General features: G+C 41.2%; 1 protein-coding gene across 2 annotated transcripts in view; it reads left to right on the top strand.

Annotated features, from left to right (window-relative positions):
- Positions 1 to 26,590, top strand: part of STK32A (serine/threonine kinase 32A) — a 129,928-nt gene that overhangs the window by 93,126 nt on the left and 10,212 nt on the right. For both annotated transcript variants that reach the window (XM_025892420.2, XM_073905551.1), the window contains exons 7-11: positions 3,125 to 3,214; positions 11,085 to 11,182; positions 15,902 to 16,018; positions 18,355 to 18,480; positions 19,967 to 20,095. In XM_025892420.2, the coding sequence (XP_025748205.2) occupies positions 3,125 to 3,214; positions 11,085 to 11,182; positions 15,902 to 16,018; positions 18,355 to 18,480; positions 19,967 to 20,095 (560 nt within the window). The remainder of the gene's footprint in view (positions 1 to 3,124; positions 3,215 to 11,084; positions 11,183 to 15,901; positions 16,019 to 18,354; positions 18,481 to 19,966; positions 20,096 to 26,590) is intronic.

The following is a 26,590-nucleotide window of genomic DNA, read 5'->3' as shown; positions in this document are numbered from 1 at the left end:
GTGTCTGCTGGCGTGCTTTTCCATGTCTCCAGTTAGAAACCCCCATTTGTCCTCTCCATCCACATTTATAGTGTTTCAACCCTGACGGGCCATCACATGCGCCTTTTGCACGGGGATTTTAGCAACCGTGAAGGCTAATTGCCTATCTCTGACATGCCTCCTACGCCTGTTCCCCCAAGTGAGCTGTGTATCACACCATGTTGCTTACATTCTAATTCAGCGCCATTCGGCGACAGGCAGAAACTTTGTTTTATTCTTACTGATTCATATTCATTCATATTCATCAGAAAAGACTGGTACTTAAAGGAGCTGAAGCCCTTTGTAAAATGGAGAATCTTCCCACCGTGTCAATGAACATTCAGAATGGGAGTGAAAAAATGTTTTTAATTTAGAGCATACCTGTTACTGTTCTCCTCAAATGTCTCATTCACTAGCTCAGAACCCAGGCTGACATTAGATCTCAGATGGCTCATCATCAATCGTCCTGATAAATATTTTCATATCCTACCAACTTAAGTACCCCGTCCAATTCTATCAATTCCATAGTGTCTAAGTTTTTGTGGTTGTCTTAAATTATTCAGGAAATAAATGCTGCATCCAGAGGAACAATAATGTCTGCCTGGCATATCTGAGGAAATGACAATTATGGCATCATCTATAATTTAGTTTCCTTAATATCATCCCTAGTCCCAGGGAACCGAGAAAGGCAAAAACTCGGTCTGGGGGTTAGGAGGAAGCACTAAGCATGCTATCTGAACAGCTTCTTCCTTGCTGGGTGGGTCCCAAAACAGGACTAAAAATCTAGTGGGAAGCATCTTTTTTAAGGAAAAAAATTATCTAGGGGTGCCTAAGTGGCACAGTCGGTTAAGCGTCTGACTCTTGCTTTTAGCTCAGGTCGTGATCTCAGGGTCATAGGATCTAGCCCCGTGTCGGGCTCCACACTCAGCTTGGAGTCTGCTTAAGACTCTCCCTCTGCCCTTTCTTTCTCTCTCTCTCTCTCTCTCTAAAACTAAATAAATCTTTTTAAAAAATCAATCTATCCCTAAATACCTATATCTATATATCTACCTATAGGCATCAGTAGATACATAGATAATAAATATATGAAGAGAGAGAAAGAGAGAGAGAATAGCAGTACCCTATTCCCAATAACCATCTTCACTAAGTCTCAGCTAGTGCCTAAGGATATGCATTTTTTTTAAGATTTTATTCATTTGACAGAGAGGCACAGCGAGAGAGGGAACACAAGCAGGGGGAGTGGGAGAGGGAGAAGCAGGCTTCCCGCGGAGCAGGGAGCCCGATGCGGGGCTCGATCCCAGGACCCTGGGACCATGACCTGAACAGACGCTTAATGACTGAGCCACCCAGGCGCCCCAGGATATGCATTTTTAACAAGAATCCCGGAAGATGTGGCACCCAGACGCTCAACATTTTGGGGTAGTGGAAATGTTTGAAAGCTGGAGGTTTCTGCTGACTGGTTATGGCGGCCAGGAGTGCTGTGGTGGTCAAGATCCTCAGGCAGAAACAGAGTGAGAAAAAGGTAGAAGTAATGACAATAATGATAGTTGAATTAAATGATCTTCCCAATAAACTCATAAGAAAATTCCTGTTGCCATCCCAACTGTACAGAGAAGGTGTCACCTTTAAAGGTAACACAGTGAGTTAGTGGTCAAACTTGGACTTGAAGCCAAGCAGTCTCACTCCAGAGAACAAGCTCTTCTTAACTACAGTGTCTCCAGGCTGACCTAATTTGTATCAGTGAGCCACTTGAGCATGACTCGGGGAGAAAGAAAGAAAAAACTGAGACAACCTATAGTGTGATAAAAGAGTTACCAAAATTATCTGTTGGTACCATTCGGGAAAGGATATCTTCACTTTCAACCCGACGAGTGCTACTCTTACTTTATTAAAATGTCATCACATCAGCGACACAAAACACTTTTTTGCACAAAACAAAACCCCAGCAATAAAGGCAGTGAGGTTTGTCTTCAGCAGCACGCTGAATGCTATCAGGGAGCAGACTGAGAGGTCTGGCAGTGAGGAGCGTGGACTGGGAGACACGGAAGAAGGATCAGATGGCATCCCCTCCAATAGCAGCCGTGTCTCATCAGAACCACAGAGCATGGAAATGGAAATGCCAACCCTTCCAGGGCCTCGGCAAGTGTATGAATTTTGTGCCAACAGCTAACAAATCGGGCTGTCTGCCTGGGCGGCTGCGTACTGCCCTCTTCCTCCTTCCGGCTGGAAATGCAGGGACTCTAACACTTTGCAGGGGCTGCTCCGTGAGGAGCGGAGGTATTAGACCCACACTCTATGTCATGAGTGTCAGAGCCGAGAGAGACCCTTGAGATGAGCTAGTTCACCCGTTTCTTTTTCTCTTCTTTTTCTTTTTTTACAAAAAGAAACTTGGCTTCAACATAGAAAAGGGACAGAAAGGCTATGATATATTAGGGGCAGAGCTCAGGGCAGAGCTCAGGGCAGAACTCAGGTCTCTTGGCTCGCTGCCCAGGGCTCATTCTACGGCCTCTTTATAAATAAAACTTGACTTTTTTGCCCCTGCCTTCCCTTAATACATTATTCTGTTACGGGTGGGTAGAGGACAACCTAAACTATCAGACAAAAAAATACTCACGCTACATCTGAGAAACAAGGAGGAAAAAGGCCTCTTGCTTGGCAAAGAAATAAATACATGTATCCACATTTGTGTCAGCTTTAGAGTAGCGATATTTATCTCTGAAAAAAAAAGTCCCCTAAGAGACACTTGGAAAAATGCTTGGAAATTTGATACGTAGAATGCCTTTCGGCTGCCTCCCTCCTGATGCTCACAGGTGTCACCAAGTTAAAATGTTGCCAACAAAAAAATCGTAAGGGGACTTACCAGAGTGGGAGCTCTTAACCAGGCAGGTTAAAAGTTTCTGAGATTGAACTGCAGGTTTGCCAACAGATACTCAGTTCGTTGATGACCATGCTGGTCGTGAGGGCAGAATAATGGTACTGCTACTTGCACACTTGCAACAGGCTCGCAAGTATTGACAGATTAAGCTTCCAGAGGCTGTTAGAAGCATGGCTGTGCCGCGGAGTTGAATGGGGCTTACCGTTCTGTGTGCTGCTTTTGTCTCTCCAGGGCACGTGCACATCACAGACTTCAACGTTGCCGCGATGCTGCCCAGGGAGACGCGGCTCGCCACCGCGGCGGGCACCAAGCCTTACATGGGTACGGGCTCCGTGAGCGGCAGTGCTAAGAGCAAGGCTTGGCGTTTTTGTTCCGGTAGACATTTAATCCAGGTCCAGTCATCTGGAGGCACTTGCAGCTAGGAATGCCAAGTTCTCCTGTGACTTTACCTGGGGAGCTTCTGAGTTTACGGGTCTGAGGTGAGCCTCAGGAGGCTCCATTTAGCAAGCACCCAATCTGACCTTGATTCAGGTCGAAGCACGCTTCGAAACACTGTTTAATGAGTTATTCAGGACAGCTTCTACCCACTTCCTAACAAAGAATAGTGGTTGATTGAATAAATATCTACGAATTGCCTCTGGGGGCGTGGCACGGTATCCGCGGCAGGTGATCCTGTAAGTGAGCAAAATACACAAGGTCTCTGGCTCATGGAGCTTACCTTCTAGTGAGAGAAGTTTTTAAAAATAGAATCAGGGGCACTTGGGTGGCTCAGTCAGTTGGCTTCGACTCAGGTCATGATCTCGGGGTCATGAGATCAAGCCCTGCATTGAGCTCCGCGCTCAGCAGTGGAGTCTGCTTGGTCTCTCCCTCTCTGCCCCTCCCACTCACAAGCGCTCGCTCTCTCTCTCTCTCTCTCTCTCTCTCTCGCTTTCCTAAATAAATAAATAAATAAATATATAAATAAAATCTTCTTAAAAAATAAAAAATAGAATCAAATAGAAGTAAAGTACAGTAATAAGTCCGATGGTGATAAGTGACATAAGAATTACTATGCCCATCATTTACATAACCCCGCATTACACACGTAGGGCTGTAAAGTTCACACAGCGCCTCCCAGATGTCATTTTACTTTTAGTTTTAGCACCATGACAAACCCATGAGTTCTCCTTTTTAAAGACGGGGAACTGGATTTTGCCTGAAGATTCAAAATACACCCCGAGGGTGACTAAAAGGATAAGGTTAGGTGCCAAAACTGTCAAGAAGGTCTCACATTTAATTATGTTAACACTCAGCAATTACTACAAATTCTTAAGTGCTCTTGTTGGAGCATCTCTGGACGCCATTCTGGCAGAACTAGCCTTGTCTCCCACCCATCCCCAGAAATGTAAAGAGACAACTGCTGTCCTTTCCCCAAAGGGATTCAGGAAGAGGGGCTTTTCCACTCTCCCCACCTAGGATAGGTGAGTCAGATCTCAAGAGATGTATCTGGAAATTCTGTGGGTAACTGTGAGGTGAGTGACTTGGATTTCCATGCTTGGTCCATGTCTGGTTCCTCACCGTACGTGCTGACTGGTCCTGGTACACACAGAGCCCGATCTGTCCGTGGAGTTAAGTCTTCCTGGGGACCATAACATCAGGAGACAGACAGCAGTGTTTGAGTGTGTGTCTGGATTAGCCAGAGGGTGGGATCCAGCTTGTGAGGGACCCCGCCAGTAGCCTAGAGGGAGGGCGGTTCCTATTGGCGTGGCTTACTAGAAACACCACCAATTCCAATAGAGCTCAACTATATCAGGATCTTGGAGGTGCCCCCCCCAAGCACAGGGTGCTTGAAAAGCTCTTCAGGTAATTCTGCCATGCAGCCAGGGTTGAGAAACTCTGCTATAGACAAGGAGCCACGTCAGCTATTAGAAGCAACTAAAGAGAGATCACCCCAGGGCATTTGTGTTAGGATCCCTCTGCCTCCACTCTCCCTCTTCCATGTCCTAAAACAAATGGTATTTTCTAGGAAAAGGGAGAAGGGATATGACAGCCAGGTTGGCAATCTTCACACCAAGGGGGCTGAATCTAGCCCCATTGTAGGAGAGAGCTCTGGATCAGACTTGAGATTAGTCTTTAAATTCATAGGACTGAAATGTAAAGTATCTGAAGTAGATGTTTTAATGGGCAAAAAGCATTAAAATGTATTAAGCAAGAGACTATGAACTATCATTAAGGGAGCCCCATACCCAACACAAATGGGAACCTAGACACTGCATGGTTGTTGGCAGAATATGGAAGAAAAAAAAACTATTTCTGCTTCTACCCTAATTAGTTGAGATGCTTAAAGCAGATAATTCACTGGTTAAGCCAGTGGAATTAGGGGGTCGTGAATTGTACTGACTAAATATGGTCAGAGTCATTTATGAGCAAAATATTTGACCTTGAAATCAAGGGTAAGAGCAAAGCCACTTTTAATATGTCATTCCCTTCCTCATATAACTAGAGAGAGGAAAAGAAAACCCCTACATACAGGGCCACGTCACTTCCCAAGAGAAGAAATCCTCTGGGAAAAAATAAGTCTTATTTTAGATGATATTTGAATAACTACAAATTTCCTGGCTTCCTATGACCAGTGCGGGGAATAAATCTCCTTTGTCACTTCTAAAATAATGGACACATATAATTCAGCCTATTTTCTGCCTCAAACTCACAGTTCTCAGATGATAAAAGGGAATATCTGAGCCCGCTGGTCTGATGAATTTATTCTGCAGGTTTCCTGGGTTTCCATATTAAGGGCTATTTTCTTGGAGCCAAATCAGAATGTGCATCTGGGTTTTCTAGGCCTGGTTTCCATGGTGAGAGGAGTAAAGGGAGGCTACTCTTCTTTTCTCTCCCCAGTGATTTTAAATACAATATCCGTATAATTTACTTCTCCTCATATTTGGCATTTCAGGCCCTTTCACAACACAGAGCTAGGAAATTGGAGTGCATTCAAGGTTCTCTCTGCTTTTCCAGCTTCACCCTTATAATTAACAATTACTGATATTTATTGAAAGCTTTCTATGGGCCAGACAATGTGTTAAATGTTTAATGTTCATTTACTCATTTATTTTTTTCTCAGCGACTCTATGAAGCAGACTATAATTACCACCATTTTACAATGAGAAAATAAGAAGCTAAGTCATTTGCCCAAGATCACATGGCTAATAATTGAAAAAGCTTAGATTTAAAGTAAGCTCTGACTTCAGAAAGTCAAGCTGCTTCCTGAAAGAGAGTTAAGGGAGAAATTTATTAGAAATTATTTGTGGTCTGTAAAAGGTTGTAAATCCATTTAGGTAAGCCAAACTGTTAGAAATGTTTCTTGTTTCAGTATAAATGAGTATCTGTCATCCCTTAACTCTGAATCCAAAGGTTGCCTTTGCCTTTGATTTTTTGGTAAGATTCTTTCTAAGAGGTGTCCCAGGTAGAAATCTGCTTCTTCTTTTTTAAAAATTATGATCCAAATTTGGTAATATCTAGGTAACAGACATTCACCAGCACCCATACCCACTTTTTAGCGCTCCTGTGGGATACGAATTACAGTTATAGAAAGAAAAAAATATTCTTTTTTTAAAGATTTTATTTATTTATTTCAGAGGGCACCTGTGCAGTGCACCTGCAGGTACGTGAGTGGGGGCAGGGGTGGAGGGGGAGGAAGAATCCCAAGTCGACTCCCCGCTGAGTGCGGAGCCTGACACAGGGCTCGATCTCAGGACCCTGAGATCATGACCTGAGCTGAAACTGAGAGTTGATGCTTAACTGAGGGAGCCACCCAGGTGCCCCAAAAAGAAAAAAAATATTCCAAGAAGAAAGAAAAAAAACAAAGATGAAATACTGACAATGATAGGAATATATGACATCTACTAAGATGAGGTGCTGAGCATGTTATACAGCAGTTTCTCCCGGTTCTGAACCACCTTCCTTTCAGCTCCCTGCTCCCTACTCCCTCCCCTCCTTCCTCGCCCTCCCTCCTACCTCTGTGTGAATATAATCCAGATCACTTAGAGCTTAACCAATGAAAACATTCTTCTCTTCCCAATTAAAGAGTTTGTGTGCACACAGAAACACACATTTTTTTTTAAAGTTGGATCATACTGAATTTTTGTAACCTAAATTTTCACTTTATGATAACAATAGACATCATACAATGAGCAGTTATCCCGGCCCGAACACTTTGCTAAGCTTTTAACATTTATTATGCCATGAAATTCTCAAAGCAACCCTGTGAAAGAGGTTCATAATCACACAGCAAGTAACTGGTGGAGCACAAAGTTAAACCCACATCTGAAAACATCTCGAGCCGTAGCACTCGTGGTGATGATGATGGTGATGATGATGAAGGAACAATGGCCAACACTGAGCTCTTCCTAAGTGCCAAGCACTGTTCTAAGTGCACGTATGACACCGTTGAAACCAAAACTTCCGTGAGGCCAATACTATTGTTATTCCCACTTGAAGTGTACAAATTGAGAAATGAAGCACTTTGCCCCCTGTGGAGCTAGGGATACCGCTGTGAGGGTCAGAGCCCGAACACTCTGCTATGCTGGGCGACCTCTCTGTCTCCAGGCTCTACCCCTGCCTCAGCCAGAATTGCAACTCGTTTCTCTCTGACTCCAGAGCCTGGGTCTTGGCAAATGATACTCTGTTTCTTTTCCCATGCCCGTGTATAGAACTATCATTTTTAATGATTGTGTGCTCCAGAATTAGAGGACTGCATCAAATTTAACCAATTCTTTATTGTTGAATGTTAGGTTGTTTCTCATTTTGAAACATAAATAAATTTGTAATGAAACTCCTGTTAGCAGAAATAGGTCCTGCAACTTGTTTATCTTTGCGATGAAGTCCCATTCAAAGAATTCCTGGTCAGTGGATATTTATGTGTTAATGCATTTTCCTCCTGAAGATTCACATTGATTTCTGCTCATTTATTCTGAAGTGTCTGAGAATATTCAGTTCCCTGCATTCTCAGCAGGGCTGCACAATGAATATCTTTAATCTTCCTGAAAAGATCATTTAAAATGGTCCCTCATGATACTAATACTGAAATTCTCTGACTTCTTTTGTAAACTGTGCATATTCTTTGCTCATTTTCTATGAGGGTGTTAATATTTTTATCCTATTTCTTACTGACTATATAAAAAATTCTAGAGCCTTATATATTCAGAATATTATAGTGTATCATATGTGTTATAAATATGATTTCCTACCTTTTAGTTTGCTGTTTTTCTTATGACATTTTATATGTAATGAACTATTTTTTTATCATCACACCATTAGTCTTTTTTATAGCTTCTACCTTTTTTATTATTTCTTTATTTTTTTTTAAGATTTATTTACTTATTTGAGAGAGTGAGCATGCAAGGAGGGGAGGGGCAGAGGGAGAAGGAGAGAGTTTCAAGCAGACTCCACACAGAGCGCGGAGCCTGACGAGGGGTCCAATCCAATGACCCTGAGATCCTACCTAACCTGAGCTGAAACCAAAGTCAATCCCTCAACCAAATGCACCACCCAGTCACCCCTATAATTTCTACCTTTGGTACGATTCTTAGTAAGACCTTCATTTCTCCAGATTTTGGATATGGTTACCTAATATTTTTATTACTGTTATAGTTTCATTTTTTTCCTTATTCCAGTTACATATTATCTTGACTGAAGATATGTCATAAGGATCTGACGTTATTTTTTGTTAGATCATTAAATAATTGTTTTGAGATGACATACCAAATAAGACCTTTTCTATGTTGATTTACAATATCTTCATCATAAACTAAATATCCTTATATACTAGCATCTACATGCTGTGGGGTCTTCAAATTTTAATTATTACAGCTTTATAATATAATTTAATACATGAGATGCAAGTCTATGTCTTTATTCTTTTTCAGAAAGCCTTTATTATTCACAGACTTTGGGGGTAGATGGAATTCAGAATTTTTTTTGTAAATTTCATTAATTATTTCTATTGCATCACAATTATGGATTAGGTTTGAGGCCCTTTCTTTATTTCTTGACCAAGAATCTACTGTCTATGGGTGTCTGGGTGACTCAGTCAGTTAAGCATCTGACTCTTGGTTTCATTTCAGGTCAGGATCTCAGGGTCATGAGATCGAGCCCCACATCAGGCTCCATGCTCAACAAGGATTCTGCTTGTCCCTCTCCCTCCCTCTCTGCCCTTCCCCTCATTCTCTCTCTAAAAATGAATAAAATCTTTAAAGAAAATCTTCTGTCTAGGTATTGTAAAGCCTGAAAACCAAGTGATGGAAATCCAAATAGCCAATAGACACATTAAAATGTGGTCAAGCTTATCAATAACCAGGAGAATGTCTATTTAAACCACAATGAAAGCTCAATACACACTTACTAGATTGGCAGAATTCAAAAGGCAAATTAACACCAAGCGTAGGTAAGGAGGCTGAGCAAAGCAACTCTGATACCCTGCTGGTCACCATGTTAATTGGTACTACCACTAGGGTAAATAGTTGGGCATTATCCAGAATGTGTGAAGATGCACATCGTATCCCCAACAGCTCCCCTTCCAGGAACATACCCTATAGATGTGTGGACTTTTAGGAGTGTTTATGACAGCATTGTTCACAATACTGTCAAATTGAAAATACCCAGATGTGAGGTATTCTCCTAGCACAATGTCCTGTTCCTCCCTCGGACTTCTCCGCTGTCTCTCTAAGTGAGATGCCTGTCACCTGTCACCCAGGGGACTGGTAAGGGAAAGTGGAAATAAAGCCCATTTCCATCCAGTCTAGGGGGTACCGTGGGGTCGGGGCCACTAACTCCCAAACCAATGGGGAGCTGTGACTTAAAGATAGGAGGCAGTGATGTGTGAGAGATGAAATCACTGGGGAATGAGGCTCTTATCTTCAGGGTCAGTCCTGGGCATCAGGATGTCAACATTCTACCTCGGATTGGGTGGCGTCTGCAGGATTTTACATGGGACTTGAGTACCCTAGCTAGGTCAAGCCCGTGTGCAGGCCTCATGTCATGCCAGTTTCCTTTGTCCAGAGCCAGCGCCTTAGTCCCAAAGGCTTGGGTCAGCTGTGGATAGCTGTTGACAAGTAAAATTCACATTCCTGTGAATGTTTGCCTCTCCAGAACCATGACTAGTTTTTGGAGCACTTCCTAGGGGCCAGGCACGGAGCTGAGATTTGCGCATGCATTATCTCATTTAATGTCTCACCTCTCTAAAGATCTTCTTATTTGGACTTTGCTAATGAGGATTCTCAAGCTTCGGCAGCTGAATTGTTCAAGGTCAGAATAAATGGTAAAGGCAGGTTCTGACCCCAGACGGCGTGGCTCCAGAGCTAATAATTGCCACCATTGCTTGTTGACTTGACTCCTTGTTTATTTAGTCAACACATTTCTGTTGAGTGACACTAAATGCCAGGTTCAATGTTAGACACTAGAAGTGTAGTGGTGAGCACACCGCCCTTGCTTTGTGCTTTACCCCTCACGAGCTAGGTATATTCTTGGAAGAGTATGAAGAAGGTGCACAGGGCATCAAAGTGCTTAGAAAATGCGTAACTAGGGGGTCACCACTGGGATCAAAACTGACTGTAGCTTTGCCTTCCCTTGGAGTCCTTTCAAATAACTATGTTACAAAGTGTAAGTTTCTCCACCTGATGTGTAAGCTTCTGTTTCTCAGAGTACCCACTCCCTCCTTTTCTCTCCCTCACCACCAATAGCAGGCTGTAAATGCTGCCCTTGGGTCTTCTAGATGACTGAGATGGAGAGGCAATCCAATATACCTTGCACCAAATTCTAAGTGTTGTTTGCAGCAGGAATACACATTTCAGTCCTTTAGCACAAACCTTTCAAATCAAGGCAACAAATAACATCTTCCCGGCCTTCCTGATTTTAGGGTCAGCTGAGCATTTGAGGCCTTACGGGATCCAATTTTTAATAGTTACAGGATATAAATAAGAAGAGAATTTGCCCATCAAGGCCTGTGCGTGCCTGTGTGTTGGCTGATGAATGAGGCCCCTGAGACGAGAAAATTAGCCATTTTTGCCTGTTGCAAGCAATCAGGCAAGGGCTGATAAACACCCACAGCAGGGTTTATTCCTTTTATTTACCCTGGTAATTAGGAGGAACACATTGGGAGCAGAGATTTGTTAATGTCCCAGGTTGTAAAACGGACCTAACTTTTCTGTATTTTCAGCACCTGAGATGTTCAACTCCAGAAGAGAAGCCGGCTATTCCTTTGCTGTGGACTGGTGGTCCCTGGGAGTGACGGCATATGAACTCTTGAGAGGCCGGGTATGCTAGAATTGCGTTTCTCTTTGGTTACTCTTCCAGCAAGTTTCATTTTTAGAATGAAAGAATGGATTTTTTTTTTTTTTCTAAAATCAAGCAGTTTGTTTGCAAGGTGAAAGCACTATGCCATGTGATACTCGGGATTTGGGCACATGTTCACTCTCCTACATATGGATCCAAGCATGAATTAACATTAACTGTAGATAAAATTAAATGAATAATATGAGTATTATAAACTCCCAGAGAGGGCAGATCAGGGCACCTCACTAAATATCTTGTGGAAATATATTTGTTTGTTTAAAGAAAATCACTCTGCAGTCACAGTACAGGATTCTAACTTCAACATAGTTCCCCAAGGTGAGTGTGAATTATTAATACAACACAATTCATGCCCTGTCTTGTTGGATTCCTCTCTGTCATTTGGCTCCTAGGTTCTGAGTTTGGGGGGCAAATTAGAGTAGCTTCCTTTTAAAGAAGGCATTTCTTAAACTAAGAAAATGCCAGGAAGAATTTTGCCCAGAAAATATTTTTCCCCCTCCCATATGGTTTTATCTCTGTGGTAGTTCTCTGTGATATGATGTATTAACATTGTCAGATTCATTTTTTTTTTCCTTTCTATTTTTGGGGTGGGGGAAGGTGAAGAAAGGGTACTAACGGATTATTGAATTTAAATCCATTTTGTAAAGTATTGTCCTTGTGAGTTTTTCAAGGTATATCAATTTTTACATAATCTCTTGTATATTATATTGTAAATTCATTAAGGTGAAGCATGTGCCTTATACAGTTCAGTATCATCCCCAGTATTTAACTTTAAATGGATACATATCAAGTGTGTATTGAATGAATGGGGGGACAAGGCACTATATCAATTCTGCCACCTTCTAGCAAAGAATCACCAAGTGGGCTGTAGGTAATTAGGTTTCAAAATCTAGCTAATCACATTTAATTACAACTATCAACACAACTAAACCACAGAGGACGGGCGCTAAACCATGATCTCCTCCACATTTACAAATTCTCATTTATAGACAAATATATGCCTCAAAGACAAACATGCTGACATCTCTGTGGTTTCTGAACTTCACTGCAATCTTGATGAACGGCCCCCTTAGCTATTAACCTGCTTTGTCTGCCATTGTAAAGGCAAGGTCCGTCTTTTCTAGCTTTGGGTTATCCTTAAGTGTCAGCTTCCAATAGGTACACGCAAAGTTTTGCACTAATTATATATCCTTGGCTGCAACTCTTTTGCTCTTGTACTCCTGAAATAAGACCATAATCACACCACCTCATTTTCTCCCATCTAATGTTTTACTTTTTCCACGTTATTCATTCTTTATATTCTTGCTCTTATTTTATATGCTGTGTAAGAATTGTTTGATATACCCTATCACTGCACTCTGTAATTTCTTTGTAGCATGCATTCTGTTGATTTAGGGGTGTGTGTATGTGTGTGTGCAGAGGCTATATAAATAGTTATGGTTTCTGAAAGTAGATTATAGTCTCCACCAGTGTAAAAATCATGTCTCGGGCGCCTGGGTGGCTCAGTTGGTTAAGCGACCGCCTTCGGCTCGGGTCATGATCCTGGAGTCCCGGGATCGAGTCCCGCATCGGGCTCCCTGCTCAGCAGGGAGTCTGCTTCTCCCTCTGACCCTCTTCCTTCTCGTGCTTTCTATCTCTCATTCTCTCTCTCTCAAATAAATAAATAAAATCTTTAAAAATAAATAAATAAAAAATAAAAATCATGTCTCGCTTATTCTTGTATCCCCAGTGCCCAACAGAGGTGCTGGGACATCATGGGCATTCAATAAATATTTGGCAAATGAATAAATATGCAATTCTGGTAGTTGATGAATTAACATGGATTTAAAATTTTAGAACTAGAAAGATAAGTTATTGTATAAGACAAAGGCAATTTGACTATTTTTAATAAGTTGACAGATCATGAGGATTTTTTTAAAAATATTAAGTTCAGTCACATGGCCTTCTAAAGTAAAAGGAAAAGAGTACACTTAAATTAGTTGTCTGTGGCATTTATCAGTTAATTTATTCATTTATCAAATCATTATATGTTTTTAGTGAGGAACAGTAAGTTTGGAAGCAGTAATGAAATGAAGAAGGAAATTAAAAGAAAGAAAAAAATGTGTGCCCGTACATATGTAACCCTGGAAGCTGAAGTGTGCCAAACCTGCCCCAACTCTTAAGGGTATAAACATGGAGTGAATCCCATGTAGTGACCCACGGTGCCTTTGGCTAGTAAACACTCCATAAGCATTGATCATGGTGATAAGGTACCGAGCCCTTCCTTTCTGAGACTGAGTCACACAGGTTATCTCTGCTCTATTGTTACCATGAGACAGATGAATTATCTACAGTCCTTTATTCAGTCTTGTGGGAAGAAAATATGCGGCAGATATATATGTTTAGACCTCGCTTATGCAAGGTCTATTTTTTATAAAAAATAAAGTTTGGCCGGTCTCCTTTTTAGGGAGTCAACTCCCAGCACTTGGTGGCTCCGCGACTAACTTGACATTAACATACCGTGTGTAGAGTTAAGCCTTTCTTCACGTCCGCTTTATTGATGACTCATCTTGCTGTTCACTATTCACATTTATATCCACCCTTTCTAGCCTGTGTTCAAGAATAATACAAATCTCTCTCCTGCATTGTGTGTAATATGTGTTAGCTGCTCTTTGGAGAATTTTACATGTATTATGTCATTTAATTTTTCCAACAATCCCATGTGGTGGTTTATTTTACAGATAAAGGACAGATGAAGGAACACCAATCGAGTGCCTCAGTTTAACACTCAAATCCTTTTTTGCCTTCAAAGCTCAAGATCTTAATTACATTACCTTTGTTTCCCCCAGGCTTTTCTTAAAATTCCATTAGTTAACAGTGTAATATCAGTTTCAGGTATAGAATTCAGTGATTCATCATTTACATGCAACACCCAGGACTCATCATGACAAGCGTCCTCCTTAATGCCCATCACCCATTTAGCCTGTCCCCCTGCCCACCTCTCCTCTGGGAACCACCACTTTGTTCTCTATAGTTAAGAATCTGTCTCCCAGTTTGCCTCTCTCCCCCAACACCCCCCATGTTCGTTTGTTTTGCTTCTTAAATTCCACACGAGTGAAATCATATGGTATTTGTCTATCTCTGACTTATTTTGCTTAGCATAATACTCTCTAGCTCCATCTACATCTTTGCAAATGGCAAGATTTCATTCCTTTTTGATGGCTGAGTAATATTCATATGTGTGTGTGTGTGTGTGTGTGTGTGTGTATGAAGTGATATATATATATCACTTCTTTATCCATTCATCAGTCAATGGACACTTGGGCAGTTTCCATAATTTGGCTATTGTTGATATTGCCACTATAAACATCAGGGTGCATGTATCCATTCGAATTAGTATTTTTGTATCCTTTGGGTAAATACCCAGTAATGCAATTGCAGGATTGTAGGTAATTCTATTTTTAGATTTTTGGGGAACTTCCATAGTATTTTCCAGAGTGGCTGTACCAGTTTGCATTCCCACCAACAGTGTAAGAGGGTTCCTCTTCTCTACATCCTCGCCAACACCTGTTGTTTCCTGTGTTGTTAATTTTAGCCATTCTGACAGGTGTGAGGTGATATCTCATTGGGGTTTTGATTTGTATTTCCCTGATGATGAGTGATGGTGAGCATATTTTTATGTGTCTATTAGCCATCTATAATCACATTACCTTTTAATACTAATTTACAACAGGAAGAATATTAAACTCTTCCATCTCTCCCAATTTATTCCATCAGTCCACAGTCATTTATTAAGTTCTTGAAAGGGCCAGGCACTTGATGAATGTACATACCCATATTAACTGTCCCATTGTTGCTTAATCTAATATGGAAATTGTGTTCATTCGACAAACATGTAATGAGCACTTAGTAGGTGCTAGGTCCAATGGACACAAAGATGAGTAGGGGATGATCTCTGGCCCTAAGTAGCTCACAGTTCACACAAAAGATAAAATCCCCTCAATCTAGTTTATGAAACAGAGAAATTAATATAGGTAAAGGCTGCTCTCTAGTGGACAGCTGTGAAAAATATAACAAAACCACTGTTTTCTTTTCCCCAAAGTTAAAACTATAAAAGAACTTGGTTCTCTCAGAGGTAAAAATACTATGCCTCATCATAAAGTTCTCCACCCCACTCCACAGAACTAGCAACTCATAGCATTTTGGACTGGAGTTAAAGTTTTCTAGGTAACATTCTATCCTGAACTTATTACCGATTCAAAAAGCACAAAGAGGTGTAGAGTAAAACTCTGGATCTCTTTATAATCAACATTTAAGTAACAATTTTTTTTTAAAGTTTCATTTACTGAGCACTTGTCCCATGTTTTATGTAAATACGCACGTAAGCTGCCTTACAAAACAGTCCCAGATTGGTATCTCAGAGGTGGATTTAGTGTACAGAAATGTTTCATTTGGCCCAATGGACTTACTAAGTTTTTAAAAATTCTGAGATTTCACAGGAAACTAGAGATTTCTGGTGTCTTTTTTTTTTTTTAAAGGCAACACTAGACCACATTTGCATATGAAAACAACAATCAGCTGGAAGGGATCAGAAAATGATACTGAGATTTTACTGGTTGAAAATTCAGCTTGGGAACATGGGCAAAGCAGAATTTTTTCTTAACCCTATAAAAATGAAGACTCTTCCTTTCTCTCGCCCTCAAGAGACCATACCATATTCGCTCCAGCACCTCCAGCAAGGAAATTGCACACATGTTTGAGACAGCTATTGTGACTTACCCCTCTGCCTGGTCACAGGAAATGGTGTCACTCCTTAAGAAGGTAAGAAGGAGAACTGCGTGACAAAAGGAAGTGGTAAAAAGAAGCATGCCCTCTGGTTTGGGGTGAGAAGTTAGTTTATAATATTGGAGGCAGCCATGATAATACACATTTCTAGAATGGGCTTTGCACCTAACAGCTTGCAAACATGTGGCTTCATTAAGGCAACACGTGTGTCCTCTTGTTGAGCCATGTCAAACTCATTGGGTCAAAAACGGAGTTCCTGATCGCTCTCTATTTCCTGGGCTTGCTGTGATGTTCCCTTTCTCAGTGAGTGGCCCCTCTATTCATCCAGTTATGGAAGCCAGAAACCAGAAGTAACTCATCATCCCCATATCCAATTCATGGCCAAGTTCTGTAACCTGATTTTGTAAATATCTCTTGACTCTGTCACTTCCCTTTATCTCTACTGCCATCTCCCCGGTCCTATTGCTGTCAGGTCTTCCATTATAACTGGTTTGTCCTGGACATTTTTACACACTCCATTCAGTTCTCCTCTCTGCCCCATACTGATCTGTTCAAGGCAAAATTCATTGTCTTCTCATCGTTCTCAGGATAAAGATCAAAATAATCTGTATGGTATAAAGGTTCTGACTACCACTCAAGCCTTATTTTGGACTTTTGTTCCCCTTTTGACTACACATAGACTTTTTTCCTCTTTTCCTTTTCTTCTCCCTCCTCACCATCATTTATCTATCTCTTACCATAGGGCCTTTGCACATGCTCTGTTTGGAACAGTGCCCCCATCCCTAGCTCTTCCAGCTCCCTCCTTTAGATCAACACTACTCAGTGGGATTCACTTACTGGTTCAAGTCCATGAATTGTTCCCTACAGGTCCATGAGAAGTATAGAAATTGAGAGAAGCATTTAGAAACTGTTATAGCAATGTGATACTGCTGGTACCTCTAAGTACATGGTCAGTGGACTCATCTCATTGAACAGGGTATTAACTCAAATCACAAGTTGTACGTGGTACATACTGATCTCACCGGGTAGGAAATTAAACAGAAAAAAGTGGCCCTTCTACATAGATAGTTTGAGAAGCACAGCTTTAGATCTCAGCTTAAATATCACTTCCTCGGGAAGCTTTCTTCTGTTTTAAGCTCAGGTAGCACTATCTTTCCTTCATACTATTTTTTTTTAATTTGAACTTAGGCATTATATGTGTGTGATTCTTGGGCTAATGATTACTGTCTTCTAAGGCCTATGAGGAGGGACCACATCAGGTTTCTTCACCATGCTACCTTGGTATCTAGCACAGAGCCTGACAGGTGGTAAAATCTGGTATTTGAATAAACGAGGTCCATGGTGTCCATCAGATTTTCAGGGTACCCATGTTCATGGAAAAGATTAATGGCAATTGCAGCAGCAGCTAAGTAGTATGCACTGAATGATTATATGGAGGTAAGAATGAGGAGCCCCACAGGATGCACTTGGTTTTCTTTGAAGAGGGAAAATCGCACAGGTTGTGGCTGGTGAAGGACAAGAGCTTTGAGGGCCTAGGATTCATACCTGTGCCTCCTGCCTTTGGGGTCAAGTTCCCTGTTTTGGAATAGGGATATTGATAATGTCAAAGATGAAGAAGGGAGGGGTCATTTTCCATAAGCAAATTGTCCTCAATTTCAAGACAGCCCTCCTCACCCCAAAATTACACCCCGATGATCCACAGCTGTAGTCTCCAGGAGTGTTCTCAAGCAGAACTGACGTTTTCCATTTGACCAACAGGACTGATGTGATACTGACTGTGGAGCAGTTACAGGGGGAAAATCTTTAATCACACTTAGCAAAACCCCAAACTGTAACAGCAATCTTGGTTACATCTTATCTGTGTCACATCCAATATATTTTGATTAATTGTATGAACAGCTAAAACTTTTAGTAGGAAATTAATTTCATTTGTAAAAACGCATGAGCATTCACCACCTAATAAGGGCAGACCTTCTCTTAGGTACTTTATATACATGGCCTCATTTATTCCTAGCTACAACCATACGAAATAGGCTCTTATCCCCTTTTTATAGAGGGCAAACTAAGGGTTAGAGGACAAACTTGCCCATAGTTTATAAAGTAAGGGAGTCAGGAATCAAAGGTATGTTTGACTCAATAGGACAATCTATTTTCACTCACCACACTGCAAAAACCTACTTACAGCTCATTCTATCCACGCATTATCGCATTATTTATGTATGTATTATCTTTATTATTTGATAGGATTAGGGAAGGGGAACTACCTTGTATCCTTCACACCCACACCTGAAAACTTTTAGAGGGAATTTGTATGATTTTTTTGCCCCACTTTGACCTTCATTATGATCTTGATGTTTGTATTCCATTGGCAGCTACTTGAGCCTAATCCAGACCAACGATTTTCTCACTTGTCTGATGTTCAGAACTTCCCATATATGAATGACATGAACTGGGATGCGGTTTTGCAGAAGAGGCTCATTCCAGGTTTTATTCCTAACGTGAGTTAATCCTAACAAACCCATAGTAACTCTCATTCAGTTACAAACACGGTATCATTAGATAGCCCCACCAGTGTTGTAAGACAGCCCAATCCCTGTCTCACAGATGAGACAATGGAGGCACACACCGGGTAAATGGGCCACCAAAGGTCACGTGGCTAGCAAGTGGCCAAGTGGGGTTCTTGTCCAGGTCTATCGGCATCTGAAGTTCTAGCTCCTAATCACTTTTTGTGGTATGCTTCTACTGGAAGGAAGCCCTAGTCCTCCAAACAGTCATTCCCCAGAATCTGCTCATTGAGGAAACAGTGTTTTCTCAGATTTCAAAGATGTAGAAATTTGTTTCCAAGGAGTTCTGTGAGTCACAGCATTGAAAATGTTGGGGTTATTTTTACCACTCACCCCTCTTCCTTTAGTGGTTCACTGCCACGGAGCTACATTCATAAGGACTAAACAGCCAAAGGGAAATCATTCCTGCTGGGTGAGTACCTGGCTGGGGGACATCTGTGGCCTCCTGCACACCGCTGGTAAAAGCTAGAGTCCAGAAGCTTCGGCCAAGGGACCCAAGGGAGGCCTCTAGCTTCCCTCTGCCAGTCTGAGTCTACACATTCAGTATCAGGTAGACTGGCAGAATAATGAACTCCTGAAGGGTACAGTTGAGTCAGTTCATAGTTTTCTGTGGTTCAGCCCAAGGAAGGCACATTCCGAGGGCTTGTGGGGGTGTGATCCATCCTGTGCAAACAGAGGGAGCCTCACCAGTGGGTGGGTTGGGTGAAAGAGCACAGTAGGAGACATGAGTAGGCAGTGTGGTAGAATTCTGTGTTGGGGAGTTGCTCTCTTATGGATCAACAAGAAGGTAGGTGTAGTAGGTCTTACCTGGCTGTGTTGCAGAGTCCTGTTGGGGCAGCGTGTACCTTGGCTGATGGATGCATGACACTGTGGAGATCTACACACACCTCCTATTGCGTCCACTCTTCCTCCTATGCACACACCACAGCCATTGGCCATCCACCCTGCCTCAGGAGAGGCTCTATGTATGAGTCTCTGACTTTACCATCCATCCAAATCATCTGGGAAGCTTGTTAAAAATGTAGTTTCCTCAGCCTCTGTTCAGAAACACTGACTCTGGAGGTCTGGCCAGGGAACTGGGCAGCTGGGCCAACAACTCAGGTGATTGGGATCTACATACATGATCGTCAGAACACACTTTGAGAAACATAATTCATAAGTTCAAACTTCGGAAAAACAACTAGAGTTTGATTTCCTTACTCACTGAGGGCTCGTGAGGAGTTTAGAAAACAAACAAAATATAAAATTGAAGAGTATGAAAAACAATGCCAGCCATAAATTATCTAAAACAGAGTAGGAATCCCACCTCCTTATTCCTGAACGGCTCCATCAAAACTAGGTGCTGTTCCTGGTATTAGGTCTGGCGTATTTGTAGAATGAGCCAGAATCAAAGGACTGAGCCAACTGGTCTTTCTTGCAGAAAGGCCGGCTGAATTGCGACCCCACCTTCGAACTCGAAGAAATGATTCTGGAGTCCAAACCTCTTCACAAGAAAAAGAAACGTCTGGCAAAGAAGGAGAAAGAGAGGAGGAAATGTGATTCCTCCCAGGTAAGCAGGTGCCCGCCAGACCCAGGGTCACGGGACTCTTCCTGACGCCCTCGGTTGGAGAGCTTCTGGTGGGAGGGCTGCTTAGCACCCCATGTTGCTGTTTTGTAAAGGCACAGAGTCACTGAACACCCAGGCTTCTGAAATGGCAGGTCTGGGCAGCGCTGGGGTTCCTAGCAGAGCATGAACATTTCACAGGGGACTCTGGCTCTGCCATGAACTTCATTCAGTTATTGCCCTCTTCAAGCTCTCATTTCAAATCTTACAATTTCCTGGAAGACACTCCAATTGGTAGCTCTGCAAACAAATAAATATTCTCAATGTCCTTCATATCTCTAGTCCTCCAGGGACACTATATACTTTCACGGTCAGTTTATCCAAGTCCACATGCTGTTGTTCATAGAACGGGCTTCAGGCCTGCTGCCCGTCCTCAAGGGCAGCAGCCTTTTTCTACAGCCTTCCAAGGGAGGCTTCGCCGTGGCACAAACCCATCGTGCCCATTGCTTCTCACTTCAACCCCCTTTCTCCTAAGGATCTGTTCTTGGCATCGTAACCAGCTGGCTTCTCCAGGCTTGTTCCCTGCTGTGCACCTGTAGAGCTTGCCCATGCAGGCTCTTCCATGGACAGCCCCCAAATGTAGCCAAGCCTGAGAGATCATCCTTATTATAAGTATTCTAAAGTTTCCACGATGACAGCAGTTTGTGAATAACTTTTCACCGTGCCTACCACACTCTACCCAGTCCAACTCCCTTCCCCAGCCGCCCTTGTACTTGGTCATTCTTGCCCTCGCTCAAGACCCTCCAACTACACGACCTTATATGTATCTGACCCTCACTAACTACAGGCTTCGTCCTTCCCTAGGACCTTCGCTCTTCCCTTTTCCTTCAATATTCTACTCTCAGATCTTGACTTAGGGGGTTTCCTATTGTCCTTTATCCCCTAAACGCCATTTGCCGAACATAAGGTCTTAGCTACCGCACTCTTTCTCAGCCCCTAATGTCACAAATGTTCCTTTGTGACATTAATATAATTTACAAATATTTATGTGTTTATTTGTGTTTCTTTTTCTACCCCACTAAAATGAAGGCTTCTTGTGGGGGAAGCCCAGGTCGTACCTACCAGTGTCTTCATGGTGCCCCAACAGTGCCTTCATACAGTATAGGCTCCATAAACAAGAGGCTCAGTATATTGGAAGGAAATGAAATTTTGTAACTGGACAGTGAAAATTGAGCACCGCTCTTCTTGGACTTACAAGGTCATGTTGCCCCACTGGACATCTTCCTGGGGTCCCTCTTGTTCTAGTTCTTCCCCAACGCCCAGCCCCAGGAAGCCTCCCTCCTGATGTGAAAGGTGACGAGCCACTTACCCACAGTACAGACCCTAGCATTTTCGAAGACCGCCCAAATGAGGGACGCTGCTTCCCCTTTCTTCTAGGCCTCATATCGATGTCAGAATCCTTTCCCAAGAAGTGGCTTTGCCCATGATCAAAACAGGCTCTTCCATCTGTACTCAGGGAAGTGTACAACCGCTTGATCTTTTGTTTTTAAAATTTTATTGAGGTAAAATACATGTAACATGAAATTTCCCATTTTAACCATTTTTAAGTGTGCAATTCAGTGGCATGAAGTACATTCACGTTGCTCTACAGCTACCACCACTCTTTGGTTCCAAAATTTTTTGTTACCCCAAACCCCATTTGTTTTCTCCTTAATTTCTTTCAGCGATGTTCTGCAGCTTTTGCGAGTACAAATTTTTCGCCTCCTTGGTTCAACTTATTCTTAAGTATTCTTTTGGATACTATGGAAACGGAATCATTAATTTCCTTCTTGGATTGTTAATTCCTGGTGTATAGAAACACAACCAATTTTTCTTTGTTGATTCTGTATGCTGCAACTTTGCTGAGCTCATTTCTTAGCTCTACAGCTTCCTTGTGGATTCCGTGGGATTTTCTACCTATAAGACCATGTCATCTGCAAATAAGGATAGTTTTACTCTTCTTTACAGTTTGGACGCCTTTAATTCTTTTCTTTCCCTGATTGCTCTGGCTAGAAATTCCAGGACATTGTTGAATAGCAATGGCAAAAGCAGGCATCTTTGCTTTTTTTTTTTTTTTTTTTTGCTCTTAGGGGGAAATACCTTTTACCATTGAGTATTGTGTTAGCTGTGTGTTTTTTTGTAAAAGCCCTTTATCTTGTTGAAGTATTCTTCTATTCCTAGGGTTTTTTTTAGTGTTTTCATCATGAAGGGTTTTGAATTTTGTCAGATGTCTTTTTCTGGGTCAAATGAGTTAATTTGCACATTTTTCTTTTCTTAGTTCTATTAATGCAATGTGTTATGTTGGCTGGTTTTCTTGTGGTGAACCATTCTCACACTCCTGGGATAAATCCCACTTGCTCATTATGTGTAATCTTTTAATATACTGTTGGGCTTGGTTTGCTAGAACATTGTTGAAGATTCTTTCATCTATATTCATAATGAAAATTGGTAATTTTCTTCTCTTTTGATGTCTTTAGCTGTTTTGGTATTGGGGTAAAGCTGGGCTCATAGAATGAGTTAGAAAGTGTTCCCTCCTCCTCTTTTTTTTTTTTCAGATGAGTTTGAGAAAGATTGGTATTATTTCTTCTTTAAACGTTTGGTAGAATTCACTGCTAACATCATCTGGTCCTGGACTTTTCTTTGTTGGAAAGTTTCTTATTACAGATTTTTACTTGTAGATGACTCTTTGTTATAGGTCCGTTGAGATTTTATATTTCTTCTAAAGTTTTCGTAGTAATTTGTTTTTCTAGAAATTTGTCCATTTCATCTAGATGTTATTTGTTGTACAGCGTAGTAATTTGTGTTTTTCTAGAAATTTGTCCATTTCATCTACATGTTATTTGTTGATGTACACCCTCGTTTTTTTTATTTCTATAAGGTAAGGCTGGAAGTCATGTGTTCCCACTTTCATTTATGATTTTAGTTATTTGCATCTTTTCTCTTTTTTTCTTTATGTATGGCTAAACATTTGTCAGTCTTGTTCATCTTTTCAAAGAACCAGTGATTTAAGTTTGTTGTTTTTCTATTCTCTATTTCATTTGTCTCTGCTCTCATCTTAATTTCCTTCCTTCTGCTGGCTTTGGGTTTAGCCTGCTTTTCTTTTTCTAATTCATCAAGGTATGAAATTAGGTTATTGATTTGGGATATTTCTTCTTTTCTAAGGTAGACATTTATAGCTATTAAATCCCCTACGATTACTGCCTTTCACTGCATCCCCCCTAAGTCTTAGTATGTTGTGTATTTTTGTTTATTTATCTTGAAGTATTTTCTAACTTTTGTGGTTTTTTTGACACAATGGCTGTTTAAGAATGTGTTGTTTAATTTCCATATATCTGTGAATTTTCCAGCTTTCTTCTATTATTGATTTCTAGCTTCATTTTTTTTGTGGTCAGAGAAGATAATTTGTATGATTTTAATCTTTCAAAATGTATTGAGACTGTTTTGTACCCTAACATATGGTTTCCTTCCATGGTTTCTTTACCTTTTTGAGCATATTTAAGATAGTTGTTTTGAAGTCTCTATTTGGGGGTGTCTGGGTGGCTCAGTCAGTTAAGCATCCAACTCTTGGTTTCAGCTCAGGTCGTGATCTTGGGGTTGTTAGATCAAGCCCTGCGTTGGGCGGAGTCTGCTGGAGATTCTCTCTCCCTCTCCCTCTGCCCCTCCTGCTCATGCTGCTCTCTCTCTTAAAAAAAATAAAGTCTCTGTTTAGTAAATCCAATGTTTGGGCATCCTCAGGGATAATTTCTGTTCCTTTGAATGGGCCTTGTGATTTTATTGTTGAAAACCTGACATTTGAGTATTATAATAAAGGGCCTCCAGAAATCAGATTCTCTCCTTTTGTAGGGTTTGCTCTTTTTTGATTGTTGAAGGCAGTACTTGTCCTTTATAAAGTAACTTTTACAAACTACTTTTGCAAACACCATATTCCTTGTCATGTGTCATCCCTGAAGTTCCTGTTATGTTAGACTGTGTTTAGCTAATATTTTGACAGAGGTTTCCTTGAACACCAGGAGCATTTTTTAAGTTGCTTTTTTTCTTGATTTAGTGTTTCCTCGGTTGTTAAAAAAAAAAACCTTTGATTGCTTTCCAGAATTCTGACAAAGTTAGCTCTGACAGTTTCTGCTTGTTTTTTGTTTCTGTTGATGGGAGCTTGGAGCTGCCTATTCTAATATTCTGTTCTAGTTCCTTCTAATCTGGTACCCTAAGTTTAAAAATAAAAATTATTTTGCTTCACAGTAAAGGTTAGCATTCCCCCAAAGAAGAATCAGAAAGATCATGAATCTCAAAATAGCACTCTATCTACTTTTTGACATCAAGGTTTTTAAAATGTGAGTATCATATGATCTCACTGATATAAGGAATTTGAGAAACAAGACAGAGGATCACAGGGTAAGGGAGGGAAAAATGAAACTGGAGGGGGAGACGAACCATAAGAGACTCTTCATCTCAGGAAACAAACTGAGGGTTGCTGGAGTGGTGGGGGTGGGAGGGATGGGGTGGCTGGGTGATGGACATCGGGGAGGGTATGTGCTATGGTGAGCACTGTGAATTGTGTGAGACTGTTGAATCACAGACCTGTACCCTGAAACAAATGATACATTATGTTAATAAAAAAAATGTGAGGATCAGTCTTAGCAGCTCATTACAGTATTACCATGTTCATTCATTCATTTGTTCATTCAGTACATGATTATAAAGTGCCTGCTATGTCAGGAAATGTCTCTGACTTTCTAGTCATTGCTGCCCTTAGAGGTACAAAGTGCTCTGGGAATTACTCATTGGTCCTGAGTGAGGGTCAAGACAGGCTTTCCAGAAGAGCAAACATTTGATCTGGTTCCTCTTCTGGTCCAGGCCTCTTGAACACAGCACAGGTATTTCCTACTGTTGGCAACCATCTGTCATTTCATTTGTTTTGAAATAATGAAGGCATTTCTATACTCTCAGGATATACCAGTCCTGAAATGCCCTTATCCTTTGTTTTCTGTGTGGCTACCTCTATTCAACCTAGAGGAACCAGATCTGGAACCAGATCTGACCTGGAAAATAGGTCAGCAATCCAACTGTGATGATTTTAGTGATAATGCATAGTCTCTTACTACTCCCTCAATCTTTTTTTCTTTAAGCTTTTTTTTAAAGATTTCATTTATTTATTTGACAGCGAGAGAGAGAATGAGAGAGGGAACACAAGCAGGGGGAGTGGGAGAGGGAGAAGCAGGCTTCCCCTCTGAGCAGGGAGCCCGATGTGGGGCTCGATCCCAGGACCCTGGGATCATGACCTGAGCCGAAGGCAGATGCTTAACAACTGAGCCACCCAGGCACCACTACTCCCTCAGTCTTTAAAGCCTGCTTCCTGGTTGGGAAAAAACATGCACGACAAACCCATTGGCTTATCTTCTCCTTCTCTACATTCCATCGCTTTCTTATTTGGCATTTCATTAAAATGGAAATTTTAAACATAATTTTTAGCCCAATTAATTGTATTAATACAGCCATCATTTTCATTTAAAGATGTACTTTAAATATCCTGCAAACCTTTTAACCTGTGTTTTATCTGGTCTCTTTGTTTTGGTTAAATTGTTTTAAGAGGGGCGCCTGGGTGTCTCAGTCAATTAAGTATCCAACTCTTGATTTTGGCTCAGGTCATGATCTCGGAGTTGTGAGATCGAGTCCCACAACGTCAGGCTCCACGCTGGGTGTGGAGCCTGATTGAGATTCTCTCTCTCCCTTTCCCTCTGCCCCTCCCACCCCTGCTCTCTCTTTCTCTCTCTTAAAAAAAAAATTGTTTCAAGAAATGCTAGGGTGAGAGAGAGAGAGAATTTGCAAGATACGTTTATCCTATGGGCATATATGTATATCCTAAAAAGCTTTATTAAGGGGAAAAGCCCTACAATGCTAATTTTGTGCATGGGAAAATAAAACCTATTGTATTATTTTATATATATCTTATTGTATATATTTATGTTGTTTATATAATAATATATATTTGACATATACACATATATAAATACATAGTTCTATAAATATTTATTTATGCGTATACTTACAAAAATATGTGTAACTCTGGTAGAGTTGCTTTGTTTTTGTTTTTAATTTTCTCTTGTGGGAGAAGAAGTAAGGGGAGTCATGCCTCAGATGCCTTCTCAACTTGTAAAGATAATCTATGTAGATATTTACATCTTAGGAGAAAGGGATATAAATGTGACTACTATCACCAGGTCCACAGGTTACTAAGGAAGTGATCCACTCGGCATCAGAGACACACTAGAGGGTAGAATTTATTTTCACAGGGCTTATTAACAACCACTGAAGTCCAAAAGTCTTACAAGAGACTTCCTTAGAAATATCTGCTAGAATCTGTTTTTGTGTGTGTGTTGTTTTGTTTTTGTTTTGTTTCCATGATGACGATCTCTCATCATGTTGCTGTAAGGGAGAGGGGACATCCATGATGACGATCCGTTACCG

Source organism: Callorhinus ursinus, unplaced genomic scaffold (genome assembly GCF_003265705.2).
Source record: "Callorhinus ursinus isolate GAN/ISIS: 27379988/994484 unplaced genomic scaffold, GSC_fseal_2.0 scaffold23, whole genome shotgun sequence".
Classification (NCBI taxonomy): domain Eukaryota; kingdom Metazoa; phylum Chordata; class Mammalia; order Carnivora; family Otariidae; genus Callorhinus; species Callorhinus ursinus.
The sequence above is the reverse complement of the archived record's forward strand: the minus strand, read 5'-3'. Positions and strand labels throughout refer to the sequence as shown.